The sequence below is a fragment of the Podarcis erhardii genome, assembly GCF_964252035.2.
Source record: "Podarcis erhardii genome assembly, chromosome: 2".
Lineage (NCBI taxonomy): Eukaryota > Metazoa > Chordata > Lepidosauria > Squamata > Lacertidae > Podarcis > Podarcis erhardii.
The window spans coordinates 19548319-19568813 of NC_138498.1; the positions used below are offsets into that span (position 1 = coordinate 19548319).

The 20495-nt window shown below is 43.4% G+C and overlaps 1 protein-coding gene across 1 annotated transcript; it reads right to left on the reverse strand.

Annotated features, from left to right (window-relative positions):
• Positions 1–1627: 1627 nt before the first annotated feature.
• On the reverse strand, positions 1628–2352 carry SMIM36 (small integral membrane protein 36). Its single transcript, XM_081849404.1, has one exon. It carries the CDS (start codon positions 2064–2066, stop codon positions 1782–1784), a length of 285 nt encoding a protein of 94 aa, XP_081705530.1. The 5' UTR covers positions 2067–2352; the 3' UTR covers positions 1628–1781.
• Positions 2353–20495: the final 18143 nt, after the last annotated feature.

Below are 20495 nucleotides of genomic sequence, written 5' to 3' on the forward strand. Positions count from 1 at the left end.
TGCGATTTCTGGTATCTGCGCATGGACAGATGCGATTTCTGGCACCACTGGCAAGTCCCTGCGCCACGCCAGTTTAGCGCAGCTCGCGGGGGACTCGCCAAGCAGGCGGCTCAGTTTGGGGACGGCTCGTGGGCCAGTAAAACAGTCTTTGTGGGCTGCATCCGGCCCATGGGCCACATATTGCCGACCCCGATCTAAAATATAGGTGCCTGGCCATCATTAAACAAGCTGTCAGAAAGGTTGACTCCTGGGTTGACCATAACCCCCTTTTTAATGTAGTTTTCTATACATTATACCTAGTGTTAAACTTCCTAACTGTGAACGGGTGACACTTAGAGATGAGCGAATCTTGTCCATTTCGGTTTCTCTCACTTTTGCATTTTTCCAACCCTGTGTTTGTTCTCCACGTTTCTACATCAATTTTTCTTTTTGGGGGGGAAGGGAAATCTTCATGACCTTTCATCAGCATCAAATTGTATGCAATTCCACCAAAAATACTCATTTTTGCCAAGTGATTTTCCCGAATACAACACATTTTTTTGCAAGCTGTTTTCCCAAATATTTGCATTTTATTCAGAAGGCAACACATTTTTTTGTAGACATCACATTTTGAAGTGTGGGTTTTGAAGGAAAGCTGCATTTTGGTTCCCACGCTGAGGAAGTGAAAATTAAATAAGTTTGCCTTTCAGTGTGAACTTAGCGAAAAGTGTTCCCCTCCACTGCCCCATCCCTAGCCCTAAGTTCCAGCTGCTTGTCAAAGAATGTCTATTTTTGTTGAAGTCACATTAGACCTGCAATCTTTGGCATCCTCAAAACTGATGAGGTTTGTGCTTGTGCCTCTTCTCTGCACCCTTCCCGCCCAGCAGCAGAGAGAACAATTCCCGGAGAAAAGTTTATGTTTGCTTCCTTTAACTCTGTTGCCTGCATCTCTTTCTTTTTATATCTTTGATGGGTCCTTACGCTGTTTTGATATGATGTGCATGGCTGCCCAGTTTGGGTGGCTGATGCTTGCTTCTTCTTTTTTTACACACCTGCCAAAGAGGGGCGCTGTATGTGAAAATAAGAAATACTGTATTTTTCGCTCCATAAGACGCACCTTTTTCTTCCTAAAAAGTGAGGGAAAATGTCTGTGCGTCTTATGGAGTGAATGCCTCCTTTCTTTTAGCAAATGTTTTGTGCCACTGGGAAATGGTAATTCTGTATTGATCTGTTTTGGATGTTGTATGCGATGCCAATAAAGGTTTTACGATACAATATGATACGATATGATGTCCATGGCTATAGCCTGCCCCCCCCAAAAAAAATCACACATCCACTGTTTCCTGGGGCTGAAATGGTGCAAAAATGTGGTTACAAAGCACAGATCCACATGGATCCTCAGGATCTTTGCACTGGGTCACCCCAAATTCACCATCAGATCATATGTCTGTGGCCACAGCATGAACCACAAAAATCATACATCCACTGTTTTGTTCAGGATATTTTTTTTTCTTGTTTTCCTCCTCTAAAAACTAGATGTGCCTTATGGTCAGGTGCGTCTTATGGAGCGAAAAATACAGTAAATTGCATTTTGAATCAGATGAGGGTTAAAGCTACCTCTCTTTGTTGCCGCACGTGGGAACGAAAGTGAACTTAGGACAAAAGATCACCCCACTCTGCAGAGTACGCAAAAACCCAGGTTGTCAGTTTGGACTTACCTTGCTGTGTTCTCCATGTGCAAGCAGGATGTAAACATGGCACAGGTGAGGCAGTCTTGGACCAGTACCCTGGAGCAATTGAATTTATACAATCGTAGTCCTTTTCCCTTGTGGGCCAGGAGGTTTTTCATAAGTGGGGAAAGGTCCTTTCGCCCAGCGGGTGTTGGGGTTCCCTTGCTGCATCACCACTAGCCGGATCGGAGGCTGGTTCTCTGTTGGGATCTCAGGAGCATATTCCTTACTCGGGTCTCTCCCTCGACAGTCATACATCACACAGGAAATCAGGAAAACCAAGAGCAGGATGACATAGCTAGCTACCAGGATGATCAGGTTCAAGGTAACCGGGTCAATTTCTAAATAAAAATCCATCGGATCCCATAATATTTAGCAGGATCTCTGCAAAAGGAGCTGCAGGTAGACATATGCACATACACTGTCTCGCACAGGCTAGCAGAGCAGTAGCTAACTGATAGATGTATTGGCTTTGCGGTAAAAATACTTTAATCCTGAGCACTCCTCTAGCAGTAGGTCCTCCCCCCTTGAACTGCATGATTAAAGCTGCTCAGTTTAATAACTTAAGCTCCCTCTTTTAATACCCCGTGGCCAACAGTGGCAGGAGCTGCATCTGAATGTTTCTTTGCAGTGCAATATTCGGATGGATGTTTTCTCCCCATCCCCCCACGACCTGGCGCTCAGCCTTGGCAGACATACACTATTGAAAAAATAAAGACCCAGATTAACCATCATCTATTTTCCTGCTCCAGTTCTCCTCCCGTCTTGCAGTGGTACACAAACCAGGAAATGGGCAGTGGCTCATTTTGAGCTTTGGGGAAACTTAGATTCTGAAGGGTTCTTAAGAGTGTATTACACTCAGGGCTGGCCCTACCGTTGGGCAGAGTGAGGTGGCTGCCTCAGGCGGCAGATGCTGTTGGAGCAGGGGGCAGTGGCATGGCGTGGGAGGACAGGCCTGTGTGTACCACAAAGCCTGCCCAGCATCTCTCCCCTGCTCTCCACGGTTACAGCAGAGGATGCTTTCGTGTTTGGAGCGCTGTCAGAAGCGTGACTTGTGTCAATGATGAGTTATGTGTTCAGTGCAGCAGGCCCAATTCCATGGACCTCCTTTCCACTAGATATCAGGCAGGCACCGTTCCTGCTCAGCCACAGGTGCTGGATTAAAACAGTTTTCATTTCAGGTCTCTGAATGTTGCTCTGATGTTTCTATTTTCTGAAATTTTAACCTGTTTTGAATTTTGTTTATTATATGCTTTATTTCCTCCTTCCCCAGTCTGTCACTTTGAGACATAGTGAAAAGCGGGATATGAATTCTTTAAATAAATTTAAAAAATGGAATATGGACTTGGGGAGATGACAACCACCTTGGCTTTTACCTCAGAGAGCAAAACGTCTTGGGCTGGCACTGTTTGTACTGCACATTTTATAATTACTTCCCTCAAAGGATATTAGGAATTGTCCTTTTAATAGGGAGAGTGCTGCGTCTCTTTTCTTCAAGGTGCCCAGAACACCATAAAACTACAATTCCCAGGCCGGGACATTTGAAAAAAGTTTGACGCAGGTTACAATCTGTAGAGTAGATATACAAAGAAGATCTCCTTTTCTTCCTGGTCCTGCAATCGAATATACTTTTTGGAATATTGAATGGATGAAACCACTGGGCTACGAATCAAGCAATCCCAAGTTCAAATCTCAAATCTTCTCTGAATTCCCTAGGTGGCCTTTTGCAAACAACTCTGTCTGCCTCAGTACCCCTGTCTGCAAAATGGGAGATAATGACAGTGACTTACATTGATGGGTGGGGAACCTCAGTGTCAGAGGCCAAATGGGGCCCTCAAATACTCTTTTGTTTCCTAATATATAATTTTTATTAATTTTTATGTTTTATAATTTAGAATATTCATTTAGACAACCTTAAAATATCAATGTCTTTCCTTCTTCTCTTTCCATGGTTCATTTTGCATAACATAAATCCCTGCATATTTTATATATAAACGAAACCATTCAGTATTCCATTATCACTTCCATCAAAACTTACTCACACTGTTGAATTTATCTTAATGCTCCCAATGTTTTCAAGTGTACACAATTTCCCCTCATATATTCAATAAACATTTTCCAATCTTCTTTAAACAAACGCTCTTCTTGTTCTCTTGTTCTATAAGTTAGATCCACAAGCTGCACTTATTCCATCACTTTAAGTTGCCATTTTTCCTTGGTTGGGACCTCGCTCGTTTTCCATTTTTGGGCTAACAAAACATAGGCATACATAAATAACCTTTGTTGACACCTGGGAATTTCCATCTGAATTATCCCCAATGAAAAGGACTCTGAGTGTGTTTTTAAAGGTGCCTTTAAACATTCCCCTCTCCCAATTCATTATAAATTATTTCCCAATACTCTTTTACCCTTATGTAGGTCCACCACATATGAAATAATGTACCCTTGACCTCATTGCATCTCTAGATGCAATAGGGACCTTCAAGAACTCTTTATCTGGTCCATGATGGGACTCTTCCCCAGGCCAATCCCCCTTTCCCCAGGCCTCATCCCTCACCAGCCCTGCTTTGCACCCTCCTTGCCTGGCTGAACTGTATCCTTGAACTGTGGCAATGCCTCTTCCTTGCCTGGCTGGAGGATGGAAGTGTGAGTAAGTATAGAAGCTAGACAACCTCTGAGGAGGCCTTGTGCAAGTTGCCTTCTGTGCCCCCGCTCTGTCCCATCCTAGTGGCTTCTACAGCTCCTTCTCTGGGTATTTCTCTGGTGCCTCTATCCCTGCTACTGCAGCAGTGGCAGACTTTAGGCTTTCAAATTTCAGCAGCACCCTGTGCAACACCAAAATTCGGTGTCCTCTGCCTCTCACCTTTTGTTGTTTGTTATTGTTGCAGTGCCCTTTTTGGCTCTGCATCTGGTATAGGCCAAGCAGTCACACTCTGCCTGAAGCTCCAGTAGGCAGTGGTGATGTCAGGGACTGGCTGGATGAAGAAGGGTGAGCCCCGCCCACAAGTAGAAAACAGAGGATGACAACGTAGATCCTGGATCCTGGTGGTGCGGCACTGAAGATCAATCTGCAGAAGGGATGCCCAAGGCCATTCAAGAGTAAAGAAGTTACTTTCCAGTCCACTGCTGTGCTCTGCTGAGTGCTGCTCCACTGGAAAATGTCGGTCACTTCTGCTACCTGGGCAGTTATCTTCCCACAAGGGCCAATACTGATGCCGAAATCCAGCATCACTTGAGTTAAGAGCAGTAGACTTGTAATCTGGTGAACTGGGTTCGTGTCTCTGCTCCCCCACATGTAGCTGCTGGGTGACCTTGGGCTAGTCACACTTCTTTAAAGTCTCTCAGCCCCATTCACCTCACAGAGTGCTTGTTGTGGGGGAGGAAGGGAAATGAGAATGTTAGCCGCTTTGAGACTCCTTCGGGTAGTGATAAAGTGGGATATCAAATCCAAACTCCTCCTCCTCCTCCTCCTCTTCTTCTTCTTCTCCTCTGCGAATGTAGGTTTCTCCCAATTGAAGTGTAGAGTGTTTGAGGACTGGGACATTCGCAGGGAAACCAAAATGCTTGTTTACAAAGCTATGCTTGTGAAACTTGGACCCCTTATAAACGCCATCTCCAGCTCCTCAAACGATTCCATCAACGGTGTCTCCAAAAGATTTTACACATCACCTGGGAAGACAGGCAAACTAATGCCAGTGTACTAGAAGAAGCAAAGATCACCAGTGTCGAAGCAATGATTCTTTAGCATCAACTTTGTTGGACTGGTCATGTTGTGTGGATGCCTGCTTATCGTCTTCCAAAGCAACTACTCTATTCTGAACTTAAAAATGGAAAGCGTAATGCTGGTGGCCAACAAAAGAGGTTCAAAGACTCTCTCAAGGCAAATCTTTAAAAATGTAGTATAAACACTGACAACTGGGAAATACTGGCCTGTGAGTGCTCCAATTGGAGAACAGCCTTGACCAAAGGTGTCATGGGCTTTGAAGATTCTCAAACTCAGGACGAAAGGGAGAAACGTGCTAAGCAGAAAGCACACTTGGCCAACCCTCACTGTGATCAACTCCCGCCTGGAAACCTATGTCCCCACTGTGGAAGGACGTGTGGATCCAGAATTGGCCTCCACAATCACTTACGGACTCACTGTTAAAACTGTTTTTATGGAAGATGATCTTACTCAGCTACGAGTAATCGCCAAAGAAGAAGAAGAAGCTGCTCTGGCTGCTGCCCTTATGTGCCCATGGGCCCTGGCATTTGTCCCACCATGCTGGGTGCTGGTGCCCACCTGCAAATAACAGGTGGTTTGCATGGAATCTTTTCCTTGTTTCTGCCAGAGGTCATCAGGGGGCTCTGAAGCCGGTGTAAGTATAAGCTTCTTTGCAGTGCAAGGGCAGGGTCAGAGGAACTTAGTGAAATTGAGCATTAGGCGTAGGTTGTTTCAGGACGGAAAACGAAATGTTTGAGCCTCAAGCAATGCATCTCACAGTGAAAGGTGCTCCATTTGCCTCCAGAGGGACCTGCTTCCACAAAGGCTTATTTGTGGGGTGTCTCATTAGTTTGGTGCTGAATACAATTTAATTCGGAAATCACGAATCTTCTAATCAGAGCCTCTCAGGTACCAGACAAAGGGATGAGGAGAAACAGGAGAATCTGACAAGTTTGGATTCTCTCAGCTTTTCAGTTTTCCAACCTTTAGTGCAGTTCCCCCACATTTTCACGTAAGTTCCTTTTTTTAAAAAAAGTCCTCATGAAAACTCAACAATTTGTTCCAATATACAGGTGTTTGTATTCATTTTTTCCTAATATACACATTTAGGTTATTTCCCTTTCTGTATGCTATTTTCACTAACATATGCCTTTTTATGCACCCTTTACCCTAGTGCAGGCATAGGCAAACTCAGCCCTCCAGATGTTTTGGGACTACAACTCCCCTCATCCCTGACCACTGGTCCTGTTAGCTAGGGATGATGGGAGTTGTAGTCCCAAAACATGTGGAGGGCCGAGTTTGCCTATGCCTGCCCTAGTGCAATCACATTTGTATTTGTTATGCAGCTGGAGAGCAGAATTGCAAAATTCAGAAAAGTGCGAATTTTTAAATTTGGCTTTACTGTGGTTCAAATATTGTTTTGGAAAGTTGGTAGGCTCGTGTTGAAACATGAACCAAATTTCTCCCCCATCTCTAGGAATGAAATGCATATTGGAATCATTGGCTTCTAGCTAGAAATACATGCAGAATTATTATTATTGATGCGTTGAATTTTTAATCCAAAGAAACTATCATGAAACGAAAGCAACGCCATTTAGCAATGCTGACTAAAAAGTCCCAATTAAATCCATATCAAACAACAACATGCATCAGGCTTCATCCACACTTCTGGGATGCATTGGTACCCATGCATTGGTATAAGAGGTTTCCTTCCACTTTCCCTGACGAAACCTGCTCTTTGCTGCTGAATCAGAGCAAACAACAATCCATGGAACACCTGATTGACATTTACTTGGATTTGGTGATTTAAAAAAGCAGGTGGGCAGTGGCTAGATGAGTAGAAGTGTAGACGAGCCCTTCAAAGAACCCAATTCTCTTGTGTGGCTATAAAATCTCACATAAAGGGAGAATGTCAAACCAGTTCTAGAGCACTCATTCATTGATAAGCTAGCCATGTTCTCTTCTGAGTTTCTTTGGAACAGTAGTCTTCAAACTTTTTGCACATAGGACCACACTGAGGGCGTCCGCTTTTTCATTATTACATCTCCCCATATACTTGTACAGTGGTGGCACTGCTGTTTGCAGTCCTCCTTAAGTCAAGCTGATCCCTGGGAGTGGTCTGAGCCCTAATTTACCTGCTGAAAACAAATGTTATATATGCCATTTCAAAACCATTCGCTTCAGGTAATGAGTGTTTTATTCGTAGGCCATCTGGTGGTCATAACTGGAAGTGAAGTCTTTTGTGAGAAATAACTACTGTTGATGCACACAGCCTCGTATTCAGAGATAATACAGCTTTGGAATTATTTACCGGTTCAAAGGGATGATTCAGGCCTGTCCAAGGTGTGTGTAGTACTATAAACAAACAAGCAGCCTTAAACAAGGCATACCTTTTTGTGGTCCACAGCAGCCATTTTGCCAGAACCATGGAGGGAGGGAGTGGGGAGGGAGGGGGAGAGATTGGACAAACAAGAGAGCATCCCCCCCCTTCATTGTTTGCCTTTTACAAAGTTTCAGAGGGTTTTCCTGTTTTGTCTTTGCTTTTTGTTATTTTGAGGTCAATATTCCACGGTCGGGAACAGATTATAAATTTCCCTATAGAAATCAATGGAAATCATTGACTCGTTATGTGAACACTCACCTAAGGAATGATTTCCTGGGATTGCATTGTGCTCAGAAAGCGGGACCTGTGTGTGTTTGCTAAACCTGATCTTGTTGGTTTCATATGTGCAGGGATCTGGCCCAACCTGCCAAGGAAGCAAAACAACTCCCTAAAAACAACTTCTCAAAACTGTTGCACTGGGCTGTTAACAATTCCAGATGATCACACCAACCGACTTTGTTGACTGGAGTGGTGGTGGTTAGTCATCATCATTAACAAGACAGGTTGATTGGTTTAGCTGCTTTTGCCAGCAGATCGCAGTGGGGCTGCTAAGAATAGCTGGAGGATATAGAGAAAGAAATCCACCAAAGCTTAGTGGGAAGAGGAAGGGAAGGAGAGAAGCAAAGACGTCAGCAGTCTGGGTGTGCCATATGCAGGACAATAGCTCAGCAAGACAGGTAAAGGATAGGATAGGATGGGATTAGCTGCCAGACAGTCTCCCGTTGTCTGTTATCAGCACTGTAAGAACATTGGTGCTTAAGACTACTGATTTTAAAAGGGACGCATTATAGAGGGGGTTAGATGTATTAGTCTGGCGCAGTCAAAAAAAGAAGCAAAGGATTGTGTGGCATAGGGAGACAAACAGATTTATTGTGGCATAACTGTACTTGGACTACAGCCCACTCCATTAAATGCACGGCATGTTATCCTTAGCCAGAAGGTATTATATACAAAAAGATACCCACACAAATATGGGTATACAGGAAAAGGAAATGTGAACATCGTGGCCAAGGTGCCACGAAATGAAGCCTGTGAAAATTCTGCGCCGTGTTCCACTGTATACAAGTTAGGTGCACTTACCATTTATAGTCTCAACTAGGAGGACCAAAGTGTTGTACGTTTTCAAGCACAATTCAAAGTGTTGGTGTTGGTGTCAGTGTCAGGCTTCAGGGAATTGATTTCCTTCCCCCGTGGCAGTAGATAAGCAGAACAAAGGGAAGGGAGTCTTTTTACCAGTTAGGAACTTTAATAATCACAGTGAGAGAACAAAGAACCCATCTCCTAGAAATGGTGGTGGTCCCAATTAAGAATCCCATCCCCTTACATCCTAATTAATCCACACTACTTCTACGTCTTGTAATCTGAGCCTGTCCCCTCTGTGCTTTGTGTGCTTTCTGTTCTGTCATTTTCTCAGCTCTTTTTGACCTTGGGGAGAGTGGATGAATGCTGTCCAGAGACAGTGAATCTGTTAACCCTCTCTCTCCCAGTGTGTCTTCTCCTAGCTATTCCCCATCCAGTATTTCCCAGCTTCTGCCCTCTGAACTATGCCCCTCTGCAAACCACTGTTCCAAATCTATACTGTCCTCCTGCTCCTGGGAAGATTCAGGATCCGGATTAGGAGCAGGGGGAGAGGGAGGCTCCCACTATTCCTCCTCAGTGCAGCCTTCCTCAGCATGGTCCCTGAAATCTGACATTTAAAGCCCTAAATGGCCTTGGCCCAGGATACCTGAAGGACCGTCTCCACCCGCATTGTTCTGCCCGGACACTGAGGTCCAGCGCTGAGGGCCTTGAGCAAGAAGTGAGGTTACAGGGAACCCGGCAGAGGGCCTTCTCGGTAGTGGCACCGAGTGGCACTCTGTGGAATGCCCTCCCATCAGATGCCAAGGAAATAAATAACTACCTGACTTTTGAAAGACATCTGAAGGCAGCCCTGCTTAGGGAAGTTTTTATGGTTGATGCTGTTTTGTGTTTTCAATATTTTGTTGGGAGCCACCCAGAGTGGCTGGGGGAAACCCAGTCAGATGGGTGGCATATCATCATCATCATCATCATCATCATCTACAATTCCCACCATCCCAGATTATTGGCTATATTGCTTGGGAATATCCTACAATATGTCTCACTGGGCTCTGCTTGAGACTCGGCATGACAGCTTGCTGACTCTCTGATTCTTTTGGTCACAGATCTGGCACTGTGGGAATTGTACAACAGAGGTACTTTGAAAAAAACAAACATGGGTTGGAGGTGATACGAAAGCCACACTCATGCCAATCGCAGGAACTCTAGTGAGAATCAAGAGTTCATTCCAGCAGCAGCAGCAGCAGCAGCAGCAGCAGCAGCAGCAGCCATAAGCATTATTGCAACAGGCTCTTGCTTCATATAAGCAAAGCTTCAGCAGCTTACAGTGACAGGATTAAGGAGTTTAAGCGAAATATCATAGATGCATTTTAAGGAAATGAGAGGGCTTATATACTAGAATAGAATGGGGCTTCTGGCAAACCTGTCCTGTTTCCGCCACAAGCTTTTCTCTATGACCTTGGGGAAGTCATTCAATCTCTATTTGTTCCACAGGGCAACATACAGGTAGGCTGGGCAACTTGTTCAGTCTTAAGGGTCTGCAGGAGAACTCAGCATCCACAGACAGCTACCAAGGCCCTAAATAAATACTTGCCAGGGCCAAGCACTAGTGCCTGCCTGAGTTTTCCGCTTCTCGGACTGCCTCTGAAGACGGTTTGGAAACTTCAGCTGGTGCAGAATTCAGTGGCCAGGTTGCTCAATGGGGCAAGACAGTTTGAGCATATTACACCGACCCTAGTCTGACTTCACTGGCTAACAATTAGTTTCCAGGCCCAATCCAAAGTGTTGGTTTTGACCTCTAAAGCCTTAAACAGCTCAGGACCGCAATACCTCAAGAACCGCCTCTTTCCATATGAACCTACCCAGACCCTGAGAGCATCTTCTGTGGCCCTTCTTTGTGTGCCTGCTCCTCAAGAGGTCCAGAGGGTGGCAACACGAGAACGGGGCCTTCTCTGCAGTGGCTCCCCATCTGTGGAATGCTCTCCTCAGGGCACAGGCACAGGCACAGGCAAAGACAAAATCTCAGGCCATTGTGAAGGCAAAAGGCAAAAGGCAAAAGGCAAAAGGCAAAAGGCAAAAGGCAAAAGGCAAAAGGCAAAAGGCAAAAGGCAAAAGGCAAAAGGCAAAGGCCTGGGTCAGGGGGAAAGTGAAGGTGAAGGCCCGGGCCAGGGAGAAGGCAAAGGCAAAGGCCAGGGCCAAGGCCAAGGCAAAGTTATATACCCGGGTCAGGACAAAGACGAAAGCAAACAGAAAGGCCCGGTCCAAGGCGAAGGCAAAGATGAAAGAAGGGGCCTAGGTGATGGCGAACGCGAAAGCCCTGGCCCAGGCCAGGGTGAAGGTGAAGGTGAAGGTGAAGGTGAGGGCAAATACTCTTATCCAGGCAGAAGATGGGAAGATTTGTGTCTTGTACAGTCTTCAAGTAAGAATCAGCTGTTGCAAATATAAGTCGAACAAATCAACTCTGTACAAGCTACAAGGCATGTTTCAAACCAGCAGGTGGCAACAGAAGACCACACTCATTCAGAAGTGGTTTTTCAAGCCAAGTCCTTCACCATCAAAACGAGAGAAACATATGCACCCCCAGTTAGGAAAGAAATCCATTATTTTAAACATGCTTTTGGTCAATGCTGTTATTCCCTCCTCAGTATCTGAAGAGAGAAACCATTTTCCTCTGTTATTGTTCATGGTTTATGCTACAGCTCTGTCCTCTCAGGAAATGTTTAAGTGCAGTGGATAAACCATTTCCTGCTTCAGAGGTGCATTCTTATCTATTTGATCTGCAGTATATACACAATTCATGAGAAAGTAGAGGCTATTCAAGTGATCACTTCCATAAAGATCCCATCTTAACCCATCTTAAACTGGAAGAGGAACCATCCCTCTGAGCCATGGAGGACACACCTATCCTGAATTGTGTTTGAGCAGGAAGATTGCATTATTGTCTTTTCAATTCTTCCACACACACACTGCAATTCCGTGCTATCCAAAATACTATTCACGAATATTCATGAAACAAAACTGAACAACGGCAAGATTGTTCCGAAAGGTTATTCATTTGCTTTTGAATTGCCAAGCTTTTTAATAAAACAACAATTCTGTAGACATTGTGTGCAAACAGATATCTTGCAATAAAGACTGAAAAAGAAGCCGAGGCTAAAAAAGAAAACAAAATGGAATATCTTGCTGCCTGGGAGAAGTCCCTTCCCAGAGAGACTATATATATATATATATTTCTGATATATTAAATCACTATGAGTTTGTGCTACATTGCATTCATTGTTTGACGAATTTGTGGGGTTTCTTTTTTGCTTTATTTACATGCTACTGCAGTTCTGATATTATGATCGCAATTGTGACTGTTAATTTTTAGCACTGTCGTTATCGTGAGCCGCTTTGAGCTCGATGTTACTTAACAGAAAAGCAGAATACGAACATTAAATTGAAATCCATCTGCAATGCTTGCGATTTCTTTATTATTTAGTTCACCCCACCTGCTACTAATAACTTGCTCTTTCTTTAGAAAGATCGAAACACCTTAGCTGGGAGAAGGGACATAGTTCAGTGGCGGAGCATCATGCCTTTCATATAGGATGTCCCTGGTTCAACTTCCTTGCCTCTCCAGGTATGGATGGAACCATGGAGAGCTACCATAATACTGAGCTAGATGGACCAATGGCCTGGCTTGGGATAAGGCAGTTTCTTCCTATCAGGATGCTTTCCAGCATCTCCAGGTAGAGCTGTGAACATTCCCTATTTGAAACTCTGGAGAATCCCTGCCAATCATTGTAGACAATAATACTAAGCCAGGGACACCAAAGGTTCATTCTCTCTTTCTTGTTGACTTTTTTCCCCCTTTCTTTTTCCCTTTTATTATTATTATTTTATTTTGACAAAGTAATAATCACAAATAAATAAGAATAAAACTGTGCACCCCGCCACCAAGATCATTCCATTGTAACTATCCAACCTCCCAAAATTTCAACACCTCTCGTGATGGTTTGACCCTTTTCCGTTTCAACAAATTCTACAAACACCTTCCATATCTCCTCAAAATCACTTCTCCTGCATATTCTCCGTCTTACCTTAATGGCACATGTTAATCTATCATTAATAGCTATATCCCACACCGCTGTATACCATTCTTCCATTTTATATTCTGCTTGCCCCCTCCACTTTGTAGCTATCATAATTCATGCAGCTGTCAATAAATTTGTGAGCAGGTTCTTCATAGCCTGCAAACCTTCCATCCCGTTGTAAATTGATAATAATGCTACCTCTGGACTTTCGGTCAGCTTTAACCCACTGATTTCTGTTATCTCCTTAAACACCATTTGCCTTTTTTAAAAACAACAACAACAAAAAACATATTTACAATCCCACCACATGTGGACATAATCCCTGGTTTCCTGGCATCCCCTACAACATAACACTGAATATTCCTTGTTTATTTGGTTTAATCTGATTGGTTTTAAAGACAGATTCTTATATTCCTGTATCCCACAGTGACATGGATCAGGTGAACGATGCTTTTGCAAGGGCAATGAAGAGGAGCGAGGGCTCATGGGATTGGCCATGAGCTTCCCAGTGAGTCCTGTGCCTCAGCAGGTTCCTCACAATGATGCTGACCTCTGGCTCCATGACCGCTCCCCGTGATCCAGTTGGTTCAAATATTGTCAGATGTGTATAGTTACCCATGGAGACCTATCCAGTGGTGCCAGCTTGCCCCCATGACTGCAGGGGCCCGCGGCCGCACGACTTCAACACACTGTGTGTACACAATGTCACCATGCACCGCAGCATACGTCCGCAGCCGCCGTCGCACTTCAGGGGAGCACGGCCCCTTCATTGAAAATGTTTGGGGGCCCAGGGCCCTGTCAGAAGCTCAAAACAAATACATGGGCAGATGGAAGTTGGAAACATAGCAAGACATGAGATAACGTGAGGCGTGTATACTGCACAACCGTAGTCAATCTCAGCTTCTCCGCATATGTAGTTCTGCAAAAAATATCCCATTCATGTCCTTGGGGGGGTCCCGCTGTCGTCGATTCTGACTGGGGTTTCAGCACTGGGTTGCTATTTTTCAAATTGTGTTTAATTATCTCTGATAAATATCCGCTTCGAACTGTGTGAGAGAGCATGTATAAACGGTTTAAATACAGGGTGACTAATATATACGCAGGTTCAATGGCACAATCTCTCCCACTGTTCTGGGTGCCTGATTTTATCACATTCTACGATGATTTTCCTCATGGTGTCGGGCCTGTCCACATTCTTGTTTCCACGGGCTATTTGTTTTGGATTGGACTTCAAGAGACCATTGCCTTTGGACAATTGGCGGCATTTTAGTTGCCCTCAGAGACTCCAGTGAATTTTTATAGACCATTATTTGCATGCTACTATTTCCTGAATGTACCCATAGCATATAAAGAGCCAGAGGCTTTTAAAGGCCTACAGTGGTACCTCAGGTTACATATGCTTCAGGTTACATTCGCTTCAGGTTACACACTCCGCTAACCCAGAAATAGTGCTTCAGGTTAAGAACTTCACTTCAGGATGAGAACAGAAATCGTGCTCCGGTGGCGCGGCGGCAGCAAGAGGCCCCATTAGCTAAAGTGGTGCTTCAGGTTAAGAACAGTTTCAGGTTAAGAACGGACCTCCAGAACGAATTAAGTACTTAACCCGAGGTACCACTGTATTTCATTTTGAAACACACAGTTAACCATGGGTTGTGGTGGCAAAGGGTGGGGAACAGGAGAACCAGTCAGCTCACTTCAAAAGGCCTAACATGGCCAACCTAATTTGGAAGTTTTGACATGGGGCTCAAGGGAGGAGGTCATCTGAACATAGCTGGACAACTGAAACCGTATTTGGGGTCACAGCTCATCTCAGAAAGTAATATATTTTTTCTTTAATGAGGAAAAGCCATGAGAGGTACAGTGGCTGCTTGCTTGTGATGCATGCTCTGAGTGATGCATGCTCTGGTTATCTCCGGCTTGGACTACTTCAGTGCACGGTACATGGGGCTACCTTTGAAACTGACTTGGAAACTACGGCTAATCCAGAACGTGGCTGCCAGACTGGTGACTGAGAGCAGCCGCCGGGACCATATAACACCAGTCTTAAAGGATCTACATTGGCTCCCAGGACATTTCCGAGTACAATTCAAAATATTGGTGCTGACCTTTAAAGCCCTAAATGGCTTTGGCCCTGCATACCTGAAGGAGCGTCTCTACCCCCGTCATTCATTCTGGACACTGAGCTCCGGCTCTGAGGCCTTCTAGCTTTTCCCTCTCTGTCAGAAGTGAATTTGCACGGAACCAGGCAGAGGACCTTCTTGGTAGTGGCACCTGCCCTGTTGAACACCCTCCCATCAGATGTCAAGGATGTAAACAACTATTTGACGTTTAGAAGACATCTGAAGGCAGCACTCCATAGGGAAGTTTTTAATGTTTGACATTTTACTGTGCTTTAATTTGTTGGAAACTGCCCAGAGTGGCTGGGGGTAACCCAGTCAGATGGGTGGTTTAACAACAACAACAACAACAGAAGCAGCAGCAGCAAATATACATTGACCAATTATTACAGGGCACACAGCTCCCTGTGTATGAAAAGAATAGTTTCATATGGTGAAAAAATGCACTCTGGTAGTGTTCATAGGGTCCAGATAAGCCCACAGGCAATAATAATAATAATAATAATAATAATAATAATAATAATAATAATAATAATAATAATAATAATTTGTTCTTTATACCACACCCATCTGGCTGCCCACATGACATATTCGTGGTATATCTACTAATTCCATAATAACTGAAGTTTTCTCCAATGTTTTTTAAATCAAATACTCCTTATATTGACCCAGTTTATACAACAGGGGAAATCTATGTCCATCTGGACTTAATTCTGTGGAGTCTCCCAAGAATGACTAACTCCTAAAAGGCTGGAAGCTCAAAACCTCAGACACCTGGTCAAAGAGCCCAGCTGTTCACAGCTGTTCTTTCAATCTCATTTGCTTCATTGTTTCCAGAAAACAATGAGGTGATCAAAAAGCAAAATAGACTTATGCAGACAAAATAATTTGTTAGAGAGAGAGAGAGAGAGAGAGAGAGGCCCAAGTGCCAAGCTTTTAAACGTTCTCAGTCATACAAAAACCAATGGAAAATAAATCAAGCTTGGACGCAAACAGGAAATTGAAAAATTACATCAATGAAAAAGGCAGAAACATAGACGTCAAGCATTTGGCGGTGGATGCTGCAGGACAAAGATTTTATCTTGCTTCAGGAGAAATCAAAATAATTATGGTTCAATTTCCAGTGTGCAACATTATCTATATGTCAGTTTTTGCCATTGTAAGAAACAGGAGACTTTAGTCTTCATAGTTTTTAAAACACTTGCAGAATAACTCATTTTGTACCTTCTTGCAACAGTTCCATAGAACTGTTAAGACACACGTAACGTTTCATGGCTTACTGGAGATCCAGTTCTTCTCATATCTTAGGATAAAAAAACCAGCTCATCCTGAACGTAGTGACTTCAGCTACATTCGTTTTCAAGGGACTTTGGGAGGCTGGTTCATTTAAGCAAGCAGTGCACTTTCATTTTTTTTAGGGTGGCTGTCTTGAATTGCACTTGAAGTTGCTGGAGTAAATTTATTTGAAGTTCTCAAAGACTAAATGGCTATATGCATGTCATCAATTGTTTCGTCTTCTCAACGGCACATGCAAAAGCCTTTCTGCTTGAGAACAAAGGAGCAGCGAGTGACAGGGGTTGTGATCTGACCCTGAAAACCATTGGCCGAGGATCACGGGCCAAAGACCCCAAAAGCTGTATGGTGCAGAAACTTTGATTCTCTCATCTGCAGTGTGGTGTAGTGGTTAAGAGTGATAGACTCGTAATCTGGGGAACCGGGTCGGCGTCCCTGCTCCTCCACATGCAGCTGCTGTGTGACCTTGGGCCAGTCACACTTCTCTGAAGTCTCTCAGCCCCACTCACCTCACAGAGTGTTTGTTGTGGGGGAGGAAGGGAAAGGAGATTCTTAGCCGCTTTGAGACTCCTTAGGGTAGTGATAAAGCGGGATATCAAATCCAAACTCCTCCTCCTCCTCCTCTTCTTCTTCTTCTTCTTCTTCTTCTTCACTGTGTTCTGGAGCCAGGAGGAACACCCTGGTCCACCAGAGGTGCTGTTAACGGAGGCTTCTTTCGTGACATATTACCTCTTGTGGTTTTGCGAGAGATTTCCAGCGTAACGTAAAACACACTCTTGTCATGCACGCCTGAAGACTCAGGTTGCACCTTTACTTCCTTCAGAGTTTTTTTTTTAAATAATATTTATTACCTTTTCCAACAATTTAGACACTACAGAAAAGAAAAACCATACAATACAATACAATACAATACAATACAATACAATACAATACAATACAATACAATACAATAAAACACTACATTACACTAACAAAACACTAACATTAAACTAACAAAACAAAACAAACACAATTTAAAACACATCAAATACTTTCCATAACTTATCTTTCATTTACTTGTTTCCATGACCTCCTCACACCTCCCTTTTTGTATTCCACTTCTATTAATTTTTTCAGCAATTCCTTTCCACCTTCCTCTATTTTTAATCTTATAATTATCTTAACACATTCTAACCTTATTTTTCCTTTAATACTCTATTAATCTATTTATCCTTAATTCCTTATAACATTTCTACTAAAGCCATATAACTTCATTCCAACATTTTCCTAACATTCATTAATTTTACAGTAATTCCATAAATAATCTTTAAACTTTTTCCAGTCTTCTTCCACCGACTCTTCTCCCTGGTCTCGGATTAGAATCATAGAATCATAGAATCATAGAATCATAGAGTTGGAAGAGACCACAAGGGCCATCGAGTCCAACCCCCTGCCAAGCAGGAAACACCATCAGAGCACTCCTGACATATGGTTGTCAAGCCTCTGCTTAAAGAGCTCCAAAGAAGGAGACTCCACCACACTCCTTGGCAGCAAATTCCACTGTCGAACAGCTCTCACTGTCAGGAAGTTCCTCCTAATGTTTAGGTGGAATCTTTTTTCTTGTAGTTTGGAACCATTGCTCCGTGTCCGCTTCTCTGGAGCAGCAGAAAACAACCTTTCTCTCCCTCCTCTATGTGTCATCCTTTTATATATTTGAACATGGCTATCATATCACCCCTTAACCTCCTCTTCTCCAGGCTAAACATGCCCAGCTCCCTTAGCCGTTCCTCATAAGGCATCGTTTCCAGGCCTTTGACCATTTTGGTTGCCCTCCTCTGGACACGTTCCAGTTTGTCAGTGTCCTTCTTGAACTGTGGTGCCCAGAACTGGACACAGTACTCCATGTGAGGTCTGACCAGAGCAGAATACAGTGGCACTATTACTTCCCTTGATCTAGATGCTATACTCCTATTGATGCAGCCCAGAATTGCATTGGCTTTTTTAGCTGCCGCGTCACACTGTTGGCTCATGTCAAGTTTGTGGTCAACCAAGACTCCTAGATCCTTTTCACATGTACTGCTCTCAAGCCAGGTGTCACCCATCTTGTATTTGTGCCTCTCATTTTTTTTGCCCAAGTGCAATACTTTACATTTCTCCCTGTTAAAATTCATCTTGTTTGTTTGGGCCCAGTTCTCTAATCTGTCAAGGTCGTTTTGAAGTGTGATCCTGTCCTCTGGGGTGTTAGCCACCCCTCCCAGTTTGGTGTCATCTGCAAATTTTATCAGGATGCCCTTGAGTCCATCATCCAAGTCATTGATAAAGATGTTGAATAAGACCGGGCCATTTCCACCAGTTCCATGTAGTCCATCAACTTCATCTGCCATTCTTCCCAGGTGGGTAAATCTTGTGTCTTCCAATATTTTGCGATGAGTATTCTTGCTGCTGTTGTTGCATACATGAAAAATGTTCTATCCTTCTTTGGCACGAATTGGCCGACCATGCCCAGGAGAAAGGCCTCTGGTTTCTTCAGGAAGGTATATTTAAATACCTTTTTCATTTCGTTATTAATCATCTCCCAGAATGTCTTAATCCTTGGGTATGTCCACCAAAGGTGAAAGAACGTACCTTCAATTTCATTACATTTCCAACATTTATTATCGGGCAAATGGTAAATTTTTGCAAGCTTGACTGGTGTCATGTACCACCTGTAAATCATTTTCATTAAATTTTCTCTTAGGGCATTACATGCCGTAAATTTCATACCTTTGGTCCATAACTGTTCCCAGTCAGCCATCGTTATGTTATGTCCAACATCTTGTGCCCATTTAATCATAACTGATTTCACCATTTCATCCTGAGTGTTCCATTTCAGCAACAAGTTATACATTCTTGACAAGTGCTTAGTTTTTGGATCCAACAATTCTGTTTCCAATATTGATTTTTCCATCTGGAAGCCAACTTTTTTGTCCTAATTGTATGCCTCCATTATTTGATAATAATGAAGCCAATCTCGCACTTTATTTTTCTATTTTTCAAAACTCTGCAATTTTATTCTGTCTCCATCTTGTTCCAAAATTTCCCAATATTTCGGCCATTTGGCCTCCATAATGAGTTTTTTCTGTGCCTTCACTTGCATTGGTGACAACCATCTTGGGGTTTTCTTTTCTAACAAATCCTTATATCTTATCCAATACTTCCTTCAGAGTTTTGCTTCCTGGTTCCTCAGAAGCCAAACCCACCAGATTAAGAGTAAGTGGTTCTTCTCTCATCTGCTCCTGCTGTGGGTACCTTTCCTTAAGCACAGGGGTGAAATCTAAAGGATGCTTCTTCCATTTTTGCTTCAGCAGAGACACCTGCTAATGGAAAAAAAGGTTGGCAAATTTTTGCCACTCATTACCTTGTTTTCTCTCTCCGGTGCTGATTTTTGGGGTTCCTGGAGACAGGAGAGGGAAGATATTGTCATGGAATTCTACTCAATATTGATCCAGAGAAGATTCCAATGTATAGTTAGCAGAGTAAAAACTTAAACACGTTGCAGGATTCCTAAAAAATAAACCAGAGGCAATTGTATTTCATCCAGCAGAGCTTTACTGCTACTGAAAGCAAATAAGCATAATGGTCACAAATCCAATGCATTCAGGATTGGCACTGTCCATAAGAAATCCAGTTGCAGCAGACTTAACCTAAACTTACAATAACTCATCATAAGCTTTAACACCAAGCATACTATGTACAGAACACCACACCAGAAGGAAGAGAGATAGAAAGAGAAAGTCAAATCCAGGCTCCTTCTGGCCTATTTTTATACAGTTGTACCTCGGTTTTCGAGTGTCTCAGAAGCCGAATGTTTCAGAACCTGAACGCAATTGCTTCCGTTTTCGAACGTGCCTTAGAAGTCAAACAGCTTCTTTTTTTCTCCATTGACTTTGCCGACCGCTCTTTGTGCCTCGGATGTCAAACGTTTTGGAAGTCGAACGGTCTTCCAGAATGGATTACATTCGACAAACAAGGTACCACTGTAGTCAGCATGACCTTGACAGGAGAGATAACAGAACTAGCTCAAGCCAGCTGTACTCAGCTTCTCTGAAGGAGTAACCCAAACATCATGAACCTTCTGCTTGTTTCTTTCATACAGAGAAGCTTCCAGAACCCTCTTGA